This window comes from Octopus bimaculoides, chromosome 4, assembly GCF_046866305.1.
Source record: "Octopus bimaculoides isolate indiv1 chromosome 4, ASM4686630v1, whole genome shotgun sequence".
NCBI classification, from domain to species: domain Eukaryota; kingdom Metazoa; phylum Mollusca; class Cephalopoda; order Octopoda; family Octopodidae; genus Octopus; species Octopus bimaculoides.
Genome location: NC_142931.1, coordinates 16,971,959 through 16,990,355, shown reverse-complemented (window position 1 = coordinate 16,990,355; position 18,397 = coordinate 16,971,959). Strand labels below are relative to the sequence as shown.

The following is an 18,397-nucleotide window of genomic DNA, read 5'->3' as shown; positions in this document are numbered from 1 at the left end:
AATACAGCAAGTTGAAAAAGTCTGATTAACTAATATTATCCTTGTAATTAGAAGCTAAAATCTCCCTCTAGGGATGTTTAAAAATCTAAAAACAAGCAATAAGATTCCAGTAAAACCAGATAATCAAGATTTTGGGAAAATATAGACATAGACAATGCAGATGGGAACAGACCTTGTCTTGAAATCCAATTGGTGAAAACAAGGAACATGTTATTAGAATTATCTCCCTTAATTTTGTTTTTAGATACAAAACACCCCTAGTGAGAGTTTTCTTTTTTTGTTTAGGAATTGTGAGGTTAATCTTGAGTGAAGATTTCCAACTCACTATATTACATGCATTTGTATTTATCTCAAGATATTTTCCCTTAGCCATATTATATAGGCCTGGTAACATGTATTTTGACTAAAGTAAAAAAAAAAAAAGATTAAAATATATAAAAAAAAACTCAAAACATTTATAGTGTAGTTTGCTTCTGAACTCACTACTTCTTTACTATGATTACTAGATCAGCTTAGTACTTCAATAAATAGGTTTATATTTTGGCACAAGGGCCAGGGGAGTCAATTACACTGTGCTCCAATGTTCAACTGACACTTGTTTTATTGACACTGACGGGATGAAAAGTAAAGATGACCTTGGTGGAGTTTGAACTCAGAATGCAAAGAGCCAAAAAAAACAAAAAAACAATGCCACTAAGCAAACGGTTCTGTCAGTTCATTGCCTCCTTCATTGATAAATGTTGCACATATAATAAAATACTTATTGTATCAACGAGGGAGTCTCTGCATAGTTAGTGGACTTGCTAGATATAACAGCTAAATCTCCCTTATATTGCACCTGCCATCTTAAATGGAAGGGAAGGATGCATCATATAATATAGTCCTGGATACACTACACACCTGAAACAGCAGGTGAATGCATATGTGCTTACACTAATAAGTTGATACTGTATAGCAGCGGAAGAATAATCTAAAAACTGCAAATTCTATTGATGTATTAAACAGTAAAATACATAAATCTTCTGCATGTCACCATGAAATAATTTGAATTTCAATGAAAGAATCTTATTTCTTAGAGATTAGATACTTGCAGAGGTGTGTGGTTTAGTGGTTAGGATATTCAGCTCATGATCGCAAGGTCATGAGTTCAATTCCTAGCTGTGCACTGTGTCCTTGAACAAGACATTTTGTTTCACATTGCTCCAGTCCATTGAGCATGCGAAAATGAGTAGTATTTGTAATTCAAAGGACCAGTCTTGTCACATTCTGAGTCATGCCAAATCTCCCAGAGAACTACATTAAAGGTATGCATGTCTGTGGAGTATTCATCCATTTGCTTAATTTCAGGAGAAAGGCTGTTCAGTTGATTGGATGAACTAGAACCGTCATCAACATAACTGATGGAATACCAATTTTTTTTGATAATCATTACAATATTTCTGTAGCATCTTATCATGAATTTTCACAGGTTTCTTCAGACTTTTGCATTGTTTGCCAAAGTGAGAAGTTTGAAAAACATCAGTGAATTATGAAAATGCTATAAGCATTTGTGTTAGTGACGAGACAAACAACTAGCTTTGTTACCTCTTGAATGTTGAAACTTGGCAGAATTTAACATTCTCGAGCAGTATTCATTTTGATATACAAGATTGCACCCAGAGAAACAAGAATAAGTTATATCTTCCTTGTGAAGATAAATATACTCATATGTCAAAGATTGATTCTTATACATTAAAGGTATTGTAATGTGTAACATAACTAAACAAACAGCATTGTAAATACTTTTTTTACTTTAGTCAAATTACTCACTTTTGTCAGACTTACACAATATGGCTGAAAGAAAAATATTTCTAGTGAGAATTCTGCTTGCAAAATACAAATATATGTAACATAATAAGTTATAAAACTTTGGTTAGCAGAGATTAACCATTCAATTAATAGACACACACACACAAAAAAAAAACTCTCTTGGGGAAGTATGTGTGAGGGTTGAATCTAACAAACAAGGGAGATAATTCCAATAACGTTTCTCACTTTTTCCAATTGCTTTACCCTAAAGGTACACATCACTGGAAAATATTTACATAATTCTTTCTTCTATAGGCACAAGGCCTGAAAGTTTTGTGGCAAGTTTAAATCTTGTAGATTAAGAACAAAACATATTGTATATAATGAATACAACTTACCAAATGACAGATAAAATTTTATATTGTCTGATTTTAGCATATCCATATAAGGTGTGCAGGCTCTTCTTTTCCCTCTGCCACCGAATATCAAAGATTTCCCTTCGTGTAATTTTTCACAAAGGGTTCCTGAATGGACACCTTCTAACAGCCAACTTGAATAAAGATGAGGAATATATTAAAAGTTTTTTTGTTTATTTTAGCAATTTTAATTGTTACATAGGATTGTATGTCAATGGTATTAGGATAACAAATTTTATTTTCCTTTAATTTTTTTTTATAGCAATGGTGATGAAGAAACAAGATGATTGGGTGCAGCAGTTTGGATGCTGACAATTTGGCATGGCTGACTGGACATTCTAGCAACAGTACTTTTTGGAACTGGAGGAGAAAGAGAGAGAGAGACAGAGAGAGAGATGGAAAAGAGAATGAGAGAAACATTAAAATGTCTGCTGTCAAATAAGTCAACATTGAATAGGCAATACCAAACAGGCGGCACCAAAATGGCTGTGCCAAAACGTCTCATACTCGGGTTGAAATATATCTATTTACAGCTGCTATGATTCTAGTCACTGATAGTTTTAATGATCTTAGCCACTAATGATTTTAATGCTTCATTTTCAATGCAGAGGTAGATTTAATAAGTTTGCAAAATGTGTCTCCCAGATTTCATTCATTTGCTTACTTACTTTGTTTCTCCATCTTTTCAAAAATCAATGGTAACTTAATTATTCCATGTCTTATAATATCTTCATCTTTGATTATTAATTGCTATTAGTCAGACTACTTCATCTAATTTGTATCATCAAATTCCACTCTAATCTCAGACAGTCTCAGAAAAAGAGTTCAGTCTTCCATATTCACTGTTTCTCATCAACTTTAAATAGTTTTGTTTCTTTATCATTTTAATGTTTCTTCTTATTTTTGACACGTAAATGTTGCTTTATTTTTGGTTGTTTCTGACTGGGTTGGTCAAAAGGAGGCGACTGTGTTCCCCTTGAATAATTGCAAGCAGACAGTTGTAGGAATAACAAACACATGCAGGGAAAGAATTCCAGAGGACTAACGTTCTGAGGCAGAAAGAGTATAGTACTTAGTGAGTGAGTTGATACAAATGTCTGATAAGAGAAGGAAAAAGAGTGGCAGTTGGAGGTACCTAAATGGATGTTGTATAAGACCAGCCAGCCCTAAGAAGTATAGACCTTTGTTGGAACAATAGAAAAAGTAGCGACAAGATAGCAGGTTTTTGGGAAAGAGGGTGGAGTGTTAGTGATTTCAAGCCAATCATTTAGAGCAGTGGTTCCTAAAGTGGGCGGTATTGTTCCCCTGGGGGTGGTGGAAAGTTCCAAGGGGGCGGTGAAGAAAAGTGGGGCAATAATGGGGTAGCGATTCATGTAAAAACTGGGGCGATAATGGGGTGGGGATTCATGTAAAAGCAACAAAATAATGGGTTCATTAGGTTAAGTTTTATTTGTGAAACAAAGTTGTTTTGAATTTGCTTCAGAAAGAAGTCTGTGCTTGTGGTGGTTATTTGGGGTGGGAGCACTAGGAATGTGGCCTGGGGGCGGCAGCCCAAAAAGGTTTGGGAACCACTGATTTAGAGGATGGGGGCTCTTTCTTTCGATGAAAGTCTTGCATGTGTGTGCATGAGTGTGTGTGCATGTGGGTGGGTGTGTGTGTGTGTGCATGCATGCATGTGTGTGTGCATGAGTGCATGCGTGCATAAGTGTGTGTGTGTGTGTGTGTGTGTGTGTGTGTGTGTGTGTGTGTGTGCATGAGCATGTGTATATGTGTGTGTAACAGTTCCAAATATGGGAACAGTACTCCATTGTGAATTTCACCAAAGCTTTGAAGAGGGTTAGTAGTAGTTGGGAGGTGAAAGATTTTCTGATCCTTCAGTCTTTACAATGATAAAGATGTGAATTTGCCAAAAGTGATCTTCAATGATGGTGAAGCTTAACATTTATAGCAGCTTTGGTGGGTTCTAGCTGCACGTTGCTCATGTTTAATGGTATGGGTGGGTATGTGTGATAATTTCTCATTGTGTAGTGATTGTTTCAAGATATTGAAGGAGATAAAATTGGTAAGATCCCATTGAGCTGTGTTTCCAAGGTCCCTTGATGGAGTTAGTACAGGTTTGATGTGAAATGCCTCGGTTGCATGTGGATGATGTATGGATGTTAAAGGTTAAGAAAGAATGAAGGGTAATGTCATCAGAGTAGGCATTGTTGAAAGTGGTGTATTTGAGGATTAGTGTGGGGTAAAAAACTGAGCCTTGTGGTATAATAGAATTGGTAGACATTGGATTGGAGAGAGCTCTATTAGCATGTGATTTTATGAGAAGGCAACAAATCAGGATATGGCAAATTCACATCTTTCTTGAGATTAAAGTCCCAACTTTCTTGAGATTAAAGTCCCACTGTTAAGTGACAGTCTAGTAGGTTTCTGATAGATCTGGTTTTATGGAAGCCATACTGGTACTCGAAAGGCAGAAGAGAGATTAAAGATGTTAGAGAAGGTTGTTGTTTAATGACTGCCTCCATTGCATTTGAAATGCTGGAAGTGAGTATGTGACAGGATGATGCTTTGCAGGGTCACAGGGGCTGTCCTTCAGGGAATGGAACACACTGGAGTGACAGGGAGAGAGTGAAGAGAGGAACTGGCTTTGGAGAGTACTGAAGGTAATTCAAGGGAGATTGTGAGGGTTGGTGACTTGAAGCAACTGGCGGAGCTTTTATACTTAAATGTATGTTTAAAGGATGGCAAACCTGGTGGAGAAGAAAGAAATAATGGTGGAGGAGATGGACATTTACTTAGTGTGTACAGTAGAGATTTGAAGTAAAGCTGACAGTAAAGGTAGAAAACTTCTCTGTGGGTGTAGTCTACAAAACCATCATGCTTGAAAAGTGGAGGGAAGGAGGATTCTGTAAGTTGATAGGGCCCTTTTGACAAAGTTCCAAAATGATTGGTTGCAGTTTGAAAGCTGGGAGAGCTTGCAGGTTGAACAATGCATAGTGGTTAGCTTATGTATTTAGGGAAACAGTCTCGAGTGGCTGTGTGGTAAGTAGCTTGCTTATGAACCACATGGTTCCGGGTTCAGTCCCACTGTGTGGCACCTTGGGCAAGTGTCTTCTACTATAGCCTCGGGCCAACCAAAGCCTTGTGAGTGGATTTGGTAGATGGAAACTGAAAGAAGCCCGTCGTATATATGTATATATATATATACGTGTGTGTGGGTGTGTGGAGATCAGGATGTTTTTTGAGCACCTGTGTTGGTTAGGGGGCATATTTGTTGTTGGCACTCCGTCGCTTACGACGTCAAGGGTTCCAGTTGATCCGATCAATGGAATAGCCTGCTCATTGAAATAAACGTGCAAGTGGCTGAGCACTCCACAGACATGTGTACCCTTAACATAGTTCTCGGGGATATTCAGCGTGACACAGTGTGACAAGGCTGACCCTTTGAATTACAGGCACAACAGAAACAGGAAGTAAGAGTGAGAGAAAGTTGTGGTGGAAGAGTACAGCAGGGTTCGCCACCATCCCCTGCCGGAGCCTTGTGGAGCATTTTAGGTGTTTTCGCTCAATAAACACTCACAACGCCCGGTCTGGGAATCGAAACCGCGATCCTATGACTGCGAGTCCGCTGCCCTAACCACTGGGCCATTGCGCCTCCACAGGGGGAGGGGGCATATACATAGACCATTAAACTAACTGATGTTGGAAATTAATGACTGCAAATGTTATACTTCTGTATTCTTTATACAGGATAGAAATATGCTAATTCTTTTCTAGACATCTCAAACCAAGTTACTGTCTGCACACATGAAATTACCTGGATAACATCGATTATGTTATTGATTTCAAAGAAAATCATTGAAATTGTAGCTTTTTAAATCTGAATAATAAACGTTAACTATTCCAGTTACTACTGTTTTATATATTAAAAGGTTTGCATCAAATAATTAATTAGAAAGGAATATTATAATCTTGAATTTCTTCTGTTCAATATAGACAGTATCCAAATATTATTCCACTGCCAAAAACTAGAAGGCTTTGAAAAAAAAGAAAAACATGCTTTCTGCTCCTTACTTTGTTCTGGTAATATTCCCTTCAAAGTCTTCTACCAATGTTAAATCCTGGTGAGGAGAGAAGTCAGAAAGATCCACATCTTGACTAACGACATAGCTATGTTGTTGATTACTGTCGAAATACATAGCATCCCCTTGTGATCGACATTTATGCTGAAATAATAATTAAAAACATATATTTCTCTATAATTTTAATGTAAGAATGAAGAAACAGAAATACAAAATTTTTGCTTTATATGAATACTATCTCTGTGATATGGTTATTCTTCCAAACTAATTTTATTCATGCATAGCTTTCATCCACCAATGTTTCTGTCAATCCCAGCCAACTTCCCATGTACAAATCTATTGGTTTGGGACCTTTACTTATGCTCTTGTATTCCCTATTAATTTTCACTTGTTTGAAAAATTAACTTTATATTCAGACTTTGCTCTTTTGCTCTGAAAGACTGTGGGCTTTGTTTCAATAATAATAGTGATCATTTCTACTACAGGAACAAGGCCTGGAATTTTGGGGGAGAGGGTTAGTCGATTACATCGACCCTGGTACGAAACTGGTACTTATTTTATCAACCCCTAAAAGATTAATAATGATAGTAATAAAAATAATAACGATAATAATAATTTCTTCTATAGGCACAAGGCCTGAAATTTGTAGGGAGGGGACTAGTCGATTACATCAACCCCAGTGTTTCACTGGTACTTAATTTATTGACCTTGAAAGAATGAAATTCAAAGTTGACCTCAGTGGAATTTGAACTCAGAACATAAAGATGGATGAAATACTGCTGACCATTTTGTCTGGTGCAGTAATGACTTTGTCAGCTGCTTTAATAGAAATGATAATCATAATTCTTTCTAATTTTTTGGCACATGGCCAACAATTCTGAGGGGATGAGGAAGTTGATTACATCAGCCCCAGTGCTCAAATAGTCCTTATTCTATTGATCTTCGAAAAGATGAAGCGCTAAGTCAACCTCGGCAGAATTTGAACCCAGAATGTAAAGATGGATGAAATGGATTTTGCCCGGCATGCTAAGAGTTCTGGCAGTTTGCTATAATAATAGTAATAATAATAATGATAACAATCCATTCTACTAAAAGCACAAGGCCTGAAAATTGTGGGGAGGGGACTATTCGATTACATTAACCCCCAGTGTTTCACTGGTACTTAATTTATTGACTCTGAAAGGGTGAAAGGCAAAATCGGCCACGGTGAAATTTGAGCTCAGAACATACGACAGGCGAAATACTGCTAAGCACTTCGCTTAGCATGCTAACTATTCTGCCAGCTCACTGCCTTAATAATAATAACAATAATAATAATAATAATAATAATAAACACGAGCAAAACAAAAAACTGTTTTCAGTATTTAAGGAAGCTGACAAATACAAACAAGAAATCAATCTACCTAACAAATACGAAGAAGAAGAAACAACAAAAGCTATAAAACAAATGAAATCTAAACTAAAACTAGAACAGCAACGGACCATGATAAAACGATGGCAAGAAAAACCCCTACATGGTAAATGCTGGGCTAAACTATATGCAAAAGAAATAGACAGAGAAAAATCCCAGCAATGGACTCAAAGCAGAGACTGAAATTACCAAAAACATATAATGAAAAGAAACATAACAAGTAACTGTAGAATATGTGGAGATGGACAAGAAACAATAAATCATATTATCTCTGGCTGCCCAGTCCTGGCTAAGAAGGAATATATTCATAGACACGACAGAGCTGGGACCTATATACACTGGAAGCTATGCCAACACTATGGAATAACAACAGAAAAAAGATGGTATAAACACACGCCAGAAAAGGTCACAGAAAACGAGAAAGCAACCATACTCTGGGATATGCCAATACATACAGATAGAGAAATTAAGGCAAATAGACCAGATATAGTTGTCAAAGATAATGAAAAAAAAATGCTTTCTAATTGATGTATCAATACCAGCAGATGACAACGTTTCTCTAAAAGAAATGGAAAAACTTTCAAAATACAAAGACCTGGAAATAGAGGTAACTCGAATGTGGAATCTAAAAACAGAAACAATTCCTATCATAGTAGGTGGCTTAGGTATAATAAAAAAAATATTCAGACAAATACATAACAAAAACATCAGGACTTACAAATATATATAACATACAGAAAATTGCACTACTGGGCACTGCACACATCCTACGCAAAACACTTTCAATACAGTAACCATAAGAACACCACAGCAAACCACAGCACATACCCAAGGCACACAGAGCTGTGCTCAGTAGTGAAGTGAAAGCACGCTACGAAAATAAAACTACTGAATAATAATAATAATAATAATAATAATAATAATGTAAAACATGAAAAGATGACTTACCCCAAGTTTTGCACCTGGAAAGAAAAGCCAATCATCAGTTGAAATTGGTTCAAAAGTCTCTTCAATTTTAGTAGGTGTATATGCCAAATTTGGTATCAACACGTTGTCCATTGCCCAACAGTTTGTGTGAGCTAAAGTTATATTTTTAAGAAGAGTGATTGCCTTCTTTTTTAGAACCTGTGTTTTTACTTGAGTTTCTACAGATGTAACTGGCTCCTGTGACCAGCTTAAACACACATCATTTTGACGTGCTTCAACAGGTATTCTTACAAGATGTGTTATAGTTTTAGAACTGTTTGGTGCTCTAAAATTAAAAAAATGAAATAAATATTAGAGATTTTCTTAAAAGGATTTTCTTAAAAACGCCAAGAGTAAATGATGTTTTAAATGACACATTCTACCAGTATACGAAATTTGAAAGTGTTTAGTTACAAAAAATTATTTTTCCTATGTGCCGGTCAAAAGGAAAAAATCCAATATTTTATTTTTATATTACCCTCACCCTAAGTTTTTTCTGTTGCACACTGAAAAATAGTTCTTGAATTTTTATTCTGTATAGATTTTGTGTTCAATTCAACAAATCGATCTGAGTATTAATGTCCAAGATTTCTTTAAAATATTTATTTATTTGCATTTGACAATAAACACCTCGGGGATCATATTTTATCCCAGTTAATGATTGAAAGGTAGATTCAATATTGGAGGTTGGATAAGAGTCTGAACAAAAATTGTGATTAACGTTTATCTTATAGTCGCCAGAGATGCGCTAATCTCCGTTTGATTTACGTACTATGACAATAAGGGAAGCCTATTTACTACTGCTCAGTGGAACGTGTTTTAATTTGCCTTGTTTAATACTTTTTCATAGTTTTAAGAGGAAAATATGAATTGGTAGTCTACAAGATTCAAAATAAGACGTGATTTCTTATCAAATTAATACTGGCCTTATCATTTTTTAACATTGTTGTATCTTCAACATCGGGTATAAATGAAGTTGAGTAGTCATTGTGTGGAGGCGAGCTTGCAGAATCGTTAGCGCACCGGGGAAAATACTAAGCGGCATTTCATTCGTCTTCACGCTCCGTGTTCAAATGCCGTTGAGATCGACTTTGCTATTCATCCATTCGGAGATCGATAAAATAAATATCAGTCGAGCACTGGGGGCAATGTAATCAACTTACCCTTACCCCGAAATGCTGGTTTTGTGCCAAAATTTGAAACCAATATCTAATACATCTGTTCCAACAAGGCCATGACTTTTACCAGAGTCTACGACTACTACTGGCATATTTGCACATTGAGTGCTTCTTTCTGGCGTGCCTTAAAAAAAAAAAAGGCTGCAGTTTTCCAGAAGTGTGAGTTGATCAATGTGTATCCAAGAGTTCTTCAGAGTTATTTTAATCAACCAGAACATTTAGCAGATTAAACAGAATATGGGATCAATTTAGATTCACCGCCGTCGAGCGTGTTATTTTATCGATCAGAAACTTCAGTTAATTAGAAATAAGTAGTCTATTGAACCAATATTAAGTAAGTCAAAAGTTGTTCAGTCTTCTTTCACTGGTAGCCATGGTAATCTGTATTATTACACATGCTCAATGGCTCTTAAATAGCCATAGACTTGGGGTCAGCTTCTGTAGAATAGGTTAACTCACAAGACACTTTCACAGCATTTTCTGAACGAAATAATTTTTTCTGGTTTGAAAACAAGTTATTTACGTTCATTCTTTGCTGCTATAAATTTTGATTCCACAACACAGTATTTCTGTTCCATTGACTAAGCATCTATCTTATCTCTCTTTCCCTCTCATAGATATATATTTCTATTGCATATTTAACCACATAAATTAAATAGTTATGAGTACACACACACATATACATTTGCTTCAAGGAGCAGAAACTATTATGCTCTGACCACGTGTTTAAAAAGTCGCTTTAGCTTCCGTTTGTTAAGAGGCTTTTTAACTTATTAAGTTTTAATCCGTCCTGTCATCTTCACAATATAGCAAAACTATCGTATAAGAAAAAACATTTAAGTTATATCAATAGTTACATATTTTGAATTTCCTATAAAGTTTCGTATATTTTTATATTATTAACATCTTTATACCTGCAATAAAACACACTAGCGTAGCCAGAGTGCGTGCCGCTCGGGGCAGCCCTTCCATTTCCTGTCTCCGGACCTCACAAAAAGCACATATTGTCTACAGCAATAGCCTACAACAGGATGAAAAGTGCCGCCCGAGGCGGACCCTCCCACAGCTATGCCAGTGATTAAATATTACCTCCCAAAAGTTCAAGTCTGAACCTTCAATTTCTTATTAAATAACTCATTACATCGTGGCATATTATATACGATAAACCAGAATCTGAAAATTCACCTGTTGACGATTCAATCTGAACTGTCACGCCTGAATGTGTTGTTTATTTATCCATAAGGTTGAATAGAGAAATTACGAGAAATTTATAGATTTGAAGAATCTATACTGCACCGCTTTGCAGTTGACTATCAGTTCAAGAAGTAGTTGAGGTTTTCGTAATTATAACTGACAAAAATAGGATTTAATTTGAGGAAACAAGTACAAAAAGAAAAGTAAAACCCAAAACAGGCTCAATTTGTACAAAGTAGTATCGCCACAATATTGCACACAATAAATCAAGGTAAATAATTCAAATATAAAATGACAAAGATATAAAACGAACTCATATTGTCGGCAAAATTAATGCTAGATCCCTCTCATGAAATATAGGAAGCAGATTATAGTTGAGATCAGGATAATTTAGAGAAAATGAAAATGAGAATAAAAAAATATATTAGCTGGATTGGTGAAATGATGTTACTGTTAATTTCCAAATTTGTTGAAATAAAAGACGACCAGGTTTGAGGAACTCAACAAAATTCTTGAAACTATTTGACATCTAATTTTTTTAGAAGGAAGTCAATAAACCATTATATATTGGAGTTATAATTCAGAATGAAAACAAAGAAACTAGATTTGGTGTTGAAAATTATAGTATATTTAAAAAAATATAACTTACGGAATTCTTTCGATTTCAACCCAATTGGAACAGGCATTAATACCATAGGAAAACACAATATCATTGTCAACAGGGCCGACATTAGTACAATTTCCAGAAGCTGAATGTAAGAAAAAGAAGAAGCAATAAGCAAATAACACAATTTTGTTTTGACTTCAACGGGGGCTGTATTTTACCTACACATAAAAAATCATTTCCATCGCTAAGGTAATGTCCCTTCACTATTCAATGGTGCATCTTCAGATTTAGAAAATACAGTTTACAAAAATCTTCCCACAATGCAAATTAGTGCCCACCTAGAATATTCTGAAGCACCTCCAGGTCCCAGGTGACGGGCCTGCTAAGTGTGCATGTCATATTATCATATATATATATATGGTGGATCACTCAGTCTTCTGGAATATAAATAACCATGCAGCTCCTCTGATGCTAGAAACTTTCTGTTCTCACCAATTTCGTCAGACTTAAAACCTCTCATCTAGTATAAAGTCCAATACACTCTGTAAAGTGTTTGGTGTTAGGAAGAGCAACCAACTATAGAAGCCATACCAAAACAGGCAACGAAACACGATGCAATTCTCGGATACGTCGAATCCTATTTAACCGTCCAACCCATACCATTTAGAAGATGGACATTAAAAAATGATGATGATGATATTAATGTTATGTATTAAATGATACTGTAATCTTGTTAAAATAGTTCAGAACCTGCGAAACCTATTAGAAAAAATGTAGTTACATCACTAAAATAACAATCAAGGAACCACCTCAAAGTTGACTTGGTACTGCTGTGTAAGTGGCCAGCTTCATGAAGTAATAAATATTGATTTCAAATTTTGGCACAAGGTCAGTAAGCTCTTGGGAAAGGAGTAAGCCGATTGTATCGACTCTAGTGCTCGACTGGTACCTATTTTATTGACGCCGAAAGAGATGACAGGCAAAGTCGACTTCGGCGGAATTTGAACTCAAGACGCATTTTGTCCAGTGTACTAACGATTCTGCCAGCTCGAAACCTTCAACTTAGCTAAATTATTGAACTCAGGACGCATTTTGTCCGGTGTGCTAATGATTCTGCCAGCTCGATACCTCCAACTTAGCTAAATTATTAATGCGTGTAAAATTTTATAAGCTTTCAGAATAAACCAAGTTGTTATTTGTCAAATCCATTCATTGTTTCGGGACGCTTTTGGGAACGTTTTGAACATACATATCACAACCCTTAATAGATATCTCTTGGAATATCAGATAGTTTATTTAAACGACCTGGTAGAACTTATGTTATGACAACACAGAAGGACAGAATGAATCGGAAAATTAAGAGCGAAAACAAAAGACCTTAAAATCTTTAAAATTTTCTTTTGCAAAGAAAATTAGAGAAAAGAAATGATTAAGAAATACTTACAAAGTGAAAATTGGATAACTGCTGCACTTGTAATGTTTAAAGGTATTGTCACCTGCAATGCAAAGAAACCACTTAAAGTTAAATAGAGAAATTGCTACCTTAAGATCATACGAAAACAACACAAAAGTAACCATCTTTCTGTGATATATTTTCTTGTAGTACATGCACGCATACGCGCACACACATCGTTATCGCGTGTTGCAAGCATTCCAGACAAGACACTAAAAAGATGGATAAGATGAATGACTATCTACGAATATTTAGGAGAGGCTAATGGCCTGGTATGAGGCGTGTGGAGTATGCGGACCATACAAAGTGGCCATTTTGGAAAGTGAGAAAGTGGGGAGGAGAGAGAAGGAGAGTGTATGTGTGTGTGTGCACACGCATGCATGGGACAAACACAATTTGAAGGTATGTTAACACATAAAGCGCGACGGGCCACGATCGTGGCCGTCAGGCACAGGTCGACAGGCCACGATCGTGGTCCAGATACATACATTTAATTTATGGGCGTTTGTTGGGGTCTAATGTCACTCAAACGCTCTGATACCCTCCAGAATGCAAGAAGACTAATAGTTCAACTAACGACTTTTCAGACGATGTAAAACTTGCCACTAAGAAGATATTTAAACTATTTTTTGTTTTTTATGTGTGCATGGCAGTCCCATTTTTATAAAATGTGCTCAGCAGTCCATGCTATGTAAATGCAAATCCCAGCGCTTTATGGGTTAAAGAAGGAAACAGTCAATTTGGTTGATGTACAGAGCAGCCAAAACCCACGTTAGAAGATTGTTATCGTGGAAAATTTGCTGAAGAGTACTTTACAAGAAGTTGTATCGTTTGTCTTTTGCCACCAAAGCAGAAATAAACCTGTTCAAACATCTCATCCATGGCAGAGGTTTGTTTCTGGTGTCACGAGGCGATTATTTCGTCTGTTGTTATTTTGTGCTTGCAATCCACTTGGGTCAAGGTTTCTTAGTGTGGCGAGACTCCGGCTGAGATTTGAACCAGAAGTTAGTTTTACTCAGTCTAGAACTATGAACCGAGATATTTTCATAAAAGTAAAAGTGTCGCCATAAAAGGTATAAACGCTTAAGCATCTATGGCTCGACCAACCATCACTGGTTGTCTTATGAATTAGGCGGCAATCTTCAAAGAAATATGCCAGTTTTCCCGCCAAATAGTTTGGTCCAAATTTCTATAATATGGTCAACAATTATAAAAAGACTAGGAAATTCAACCTAACCAGAAAGCCGCTAAGCCGTTTAGGGGAATCTACCTTTTCCTCTTTCATTTTCAAATTATGTGCTTATATTGTAGTCAACAAAAGACACAAACTTCTATTTGTAATATCCAGCAACACATTTTAATTATATGCAGTGATTAATTTCCTTGCACTACCTTTATTACATTATCCAGCAAGTTATATGTAGAAGATTCCTGATCATTATTATTGAACGTTTATCAATTAATCTATTGAATGTACATTTGTATAAATGTAACGATGCAGGTTAATAAGATATTTGGAAATACAAACTTTAATGTGGTCATCGTCTGCACATGCAACCTTCTCAAATTGTGAACAGCCTGAGAAAAATACACGATCAACCATCTGTGTGACTGTTTATCTATCTTTCTGTCTATCTGTTTGTCTGTCTGCCCACTATCTATTTATCTGAATACCTATCTGTCAATCAAATCAATCAATCAATCAAACGCGACCAGGACAAACTGTATCTCAATATGCGCGCAGAAGAGTTCGCTGTCTCCATGTACGTTTACGCATATATTTGTGCCTTTGGTGTAAATGGACGTGATATAACTGTTACATATCTATGTGAATGTTTTATGTTTCGTAATGGAGTCATTGTATTGCTAAGTGTTGACTCCATTGCTAGACATAAATATTCTGATGAAAACTAACAGATATATCACGTCCGTTTACGTCAAAGGCACGAATATATGCATAAACTTACATGGAAACAGCGAATGTTCACACAGATGCAAAGTGAAAGTGATAAAATTCCTACGTAGGAGAGCATTTGGATTCTACTTAAACGAAGCACCAAATGAAGACATCTATAGAATAAAAACAAGCACCAATGAACAATGGCTGTGGAAACAAGCTAACATGCATGTGTACACAAATACACGCACATACACATGCATGGGCCCGCGTCTGTCTTGGCACCTGTGTATGTATATATGCATACATGTATATCTTTGCAAATCCTATATATATATATTTACACAAACACAATAATATATGATAATCATTATATATATATATATATATGTTATGAGGAAAAGGTCGACGACCTTTTCTGTGGAAAAGTTAATAAATACATGTTCTATTAAAAAGTATTGAGTAATCTTTCAGTTAAATGTTAAATTTGCTTTTATACAAAACTGGATATAAAAACAAACATTAATAATACACGCATACACCAAAATGCATACAGACTTTAATAGCTGATAACACATACAATTGTTATTTGTTTTTATATTGAACCCATTAGAAATGAGGGATAACAGATGGATTTCAACAAGAGCATTTACCCTAAGGCGCTACTTGAGATTTGAAAGCGCAATGGAAGTGCAATGACAGTTTAAGAGGGAGTTAATGAGATAAGTTTGAAGCTCATGGAACGGTTATGAATGTCTGCAAGAAATGTTCCGGAATATTGCAGTCATTGATAAGCTCCACAAAGTAAGAAAAAGTACTAGAAACGTTTTCTCAGAGTTCAAGAAAATCTTTTCAGCAACGGAGTGGAGAGATGGGAATTTCAAAATCAAGCGTCCATTATATTTGTAGCGCAATCATTGAAAAAGTGATATGCTCTTGGTGAATATGATCCTGACGGAAGAGTAGAGTTTTGCGTGTGGTACTTGGTAAGATGTGTTGAAGACAAACACTTTCCAACAGAGATCGTTTGGAGTGATCAGGTTACATTTAAATTAAATGGCTCAATTAACTGCCATAATCGCACCTGCTGGGTATCTGAGAATCCGCATATTACAGAAGAACATCATGTCAATTTATCAGGAGTTACAATATTGGATCATTCTTTTTCGACAGTATTCTGACTGCTACTTTTACTTGAACTTGCTGTGACAATCTGTCGTGCCAAACATTCAAGAGAACTTTGAAGATGTAGAATTTTATTTCCAGCAACATGGAGCACCCCAACGCCGCTATAGTAATGTAAGAGTCTACATTAATGTGATTTTGCCAATGAAGTAGATTGAACAAAGGGATTTAGAATACTTTTCTCCGGACGTCATACCACTAGCGGTTTTATTATTGGGTTACTAAAAAATAAAGTTTACGGTTCAAAACTAGCAACAGTCGATGAACTGAGGGTAACCATTGAAAGAGAATACGCACAAATACCAAACGAAATGTCTCTTGATATTTGCATTTCCATTTCGTTTCCACCACACACACGCACAAAATGTAGATAATATAGTGCTTTAAATATATGTATTCCTTTCTATCTACAGATCAAATACAGTATCTTTGATTTCAGCAACCGTTCAACCATTATTCTACACAAGCTAGCATTCTGGACTTCTCTGATGCTGAAAGTAATTCTACAGATAAAGAGTTTAATCTTCAACTGATATTACTAATGACATATAAACCTTACTTACTAATTTACGTAATCCAGGAGAACAGAAGACAGCCGATTTGTCATGTAGCACAACTCCACAGGATTTATTTATTTCTGCGCCTTCACTCTTTAACCTGAAAACAAAACATAAATAGCGTTAAGCAATTGAGAAGGGCTGCAAAGAGAAGTTGTATACACGAAGAGAAGGGAAATGTTCATTACAACATGGGCTGGATGCATTTTGTCACGCCACCAGCACCAGAATGATAGGGAAGTTATGAGCCTGGATTAAAGCGAATCGTGAACGCTGTATCAGTTTTTTTTCAGAGTTACTGCTCTCCACAGTAGGTTGCCTTCGTATTAGTAAATTCTTGTTCTTTAGAACCAAGCCTTAAATAAGAGGTTTACAAGTCATAAAGTACATAAATGTCTGGTATCAACAGTGGACTCTGCAGAGTAATAATCTTTGAATCAAATTTAGGAATACTAAAACATTGTCAAAAATAACTTAGCAATAGTTGTTCTTTGTTATTGCTTAATCCAATATATATATATATATGTATGTATGTGTGTGTATCTGTTTGTCCCCCCAGCATCGCTTGACAACCAATGTTGGTGTATTTACGTCCCCGTAACTTAGCGGTTCGGCAAAAGAGCCGACATAATAAGTACTAGGCTTACAAAGAATAAGCTCTGGGGTTGATTTGCTCGACTATAAAGGCTGTGTTCCAGCGTGGCCGCAGTCAAATGACTGAAACAAGTGAATGAGTATACGTGGTCTGATCAATAAGTATGTGGACTGTTGGCAGAGTAACGAAGCTAAAGCACGCAGAGTGAAGCCGCTTGGCACAGATTGACCTTAACCTCTGCTGTGCATGCGAACTAAGTTTTAATGTTCTAGCTTACTTCCGCTATTTACAGCAGTGCTTGGAAAAAACGTGTGTAGCGTGTGATCATCGTATTGACCATAACAGAGAAAGTGGAGTAGAGAATCTGCATCAAATTTTGCCAAAAGCTTTGCGATACCTGCTCAGAGGCCTACGCAAAGTTTTCACCGTTCTCGACACAACTGAGTAGATCTTGTGCAACTGAAACCCGAGTGAAAGCAGTTTTGACACAAACTTGTCAGACACGCGTCTCATACTCAAATCTTCAGTGATAATGGACTGAACTGAACCGTAAATAATCTAGACATCCTCTGATAACCCACGGATGGTGAGTCAACGATTTCCCCTCACAGCTGCACGCACATCTGCGATGTATTTCTCAGTTTTGCTGGTTAGCGAGTCTTTCAGAACGTTCGTCAATATCGACATTTTTTCGGCCACCTTGGAAACGTCCGAACCACTCGGACACTTGTGTGCGGCCCACACACACCTCTCCATACACTTTCTGCAACTTTGACCGATGTCACATCTCAAAAGACAACATTGACATTACTGTGATACCAGCTTTTGCCATGACCATAAACAAATCGAAAGGACAGAGCTTTGAAAAAGTTGGTATTTACTTGCCAGCTCCCGTATTTAGTCACGGCCAGCTTTATGTGGCCATAAGTTGTACAAGGAAGGAAGGAAAACTTTAAAATTCTTTTGAAGGAAACAAACAGTCAAGGGATGTTAGTTGCGGATAGATTTTTCACAAAAAATTTGGTAATAAAAGAATTATTAAACTAAAAACTTGATTTGTACCTTATTTAT

The 18,397-nt window shown here is 36.3% G+C and overlaps 1 protein-coding gene across 3 annotated transcripts in view; it reads right to left on the bottom strand.

Moving 5' to 3' along the window:
- Nucleotides 1–18,397, bottom strand: part of LOC106875197 (reelin) — a 221,159-nt gene that overhangs the window by 149,166 nt on the left and 53,596 nt on the right. For 2 of the 3 annotated variants that reach the window (XM_089350383.1, XM_014923240.3), the window contains exons 6-11: nucleotides 16,738–16,831; nucleotides 13,084–13,135; nucleotides 11,682–11,781; nucleotides 8,643–8,946; nucleotides 6,276–6,427; nucleotides 2,187–2,338 (exon numbers count right to left, since the gene is read on the bottom strand). In XM_089350383.1, coding sequence (XP_089206509.1) covers nucleotides 2,187–2,338; nucleotides 6,276–6,427; nucleotides 8,643–8,946; nucleotides 11,682–11,781; nucleotides 13,084–13,135; nucleotides 16,738–16,831 — 854 coding nt within the window. Of the gene's footprint in view, nucleotides 1–2,186; nucleotides 2,339–6,275; nucleotides 6,428–8,642; nucleotides 8,947–11,681; nucleotides 11,782–11,977; nucleotides 12,162–13,083; nucleotides 13,136–16,737; nucleotides 16,832–18,397 lie in introns of those variants that run through there. The other variant, XM_089350384.1, reaches the window with a different exon arrangement.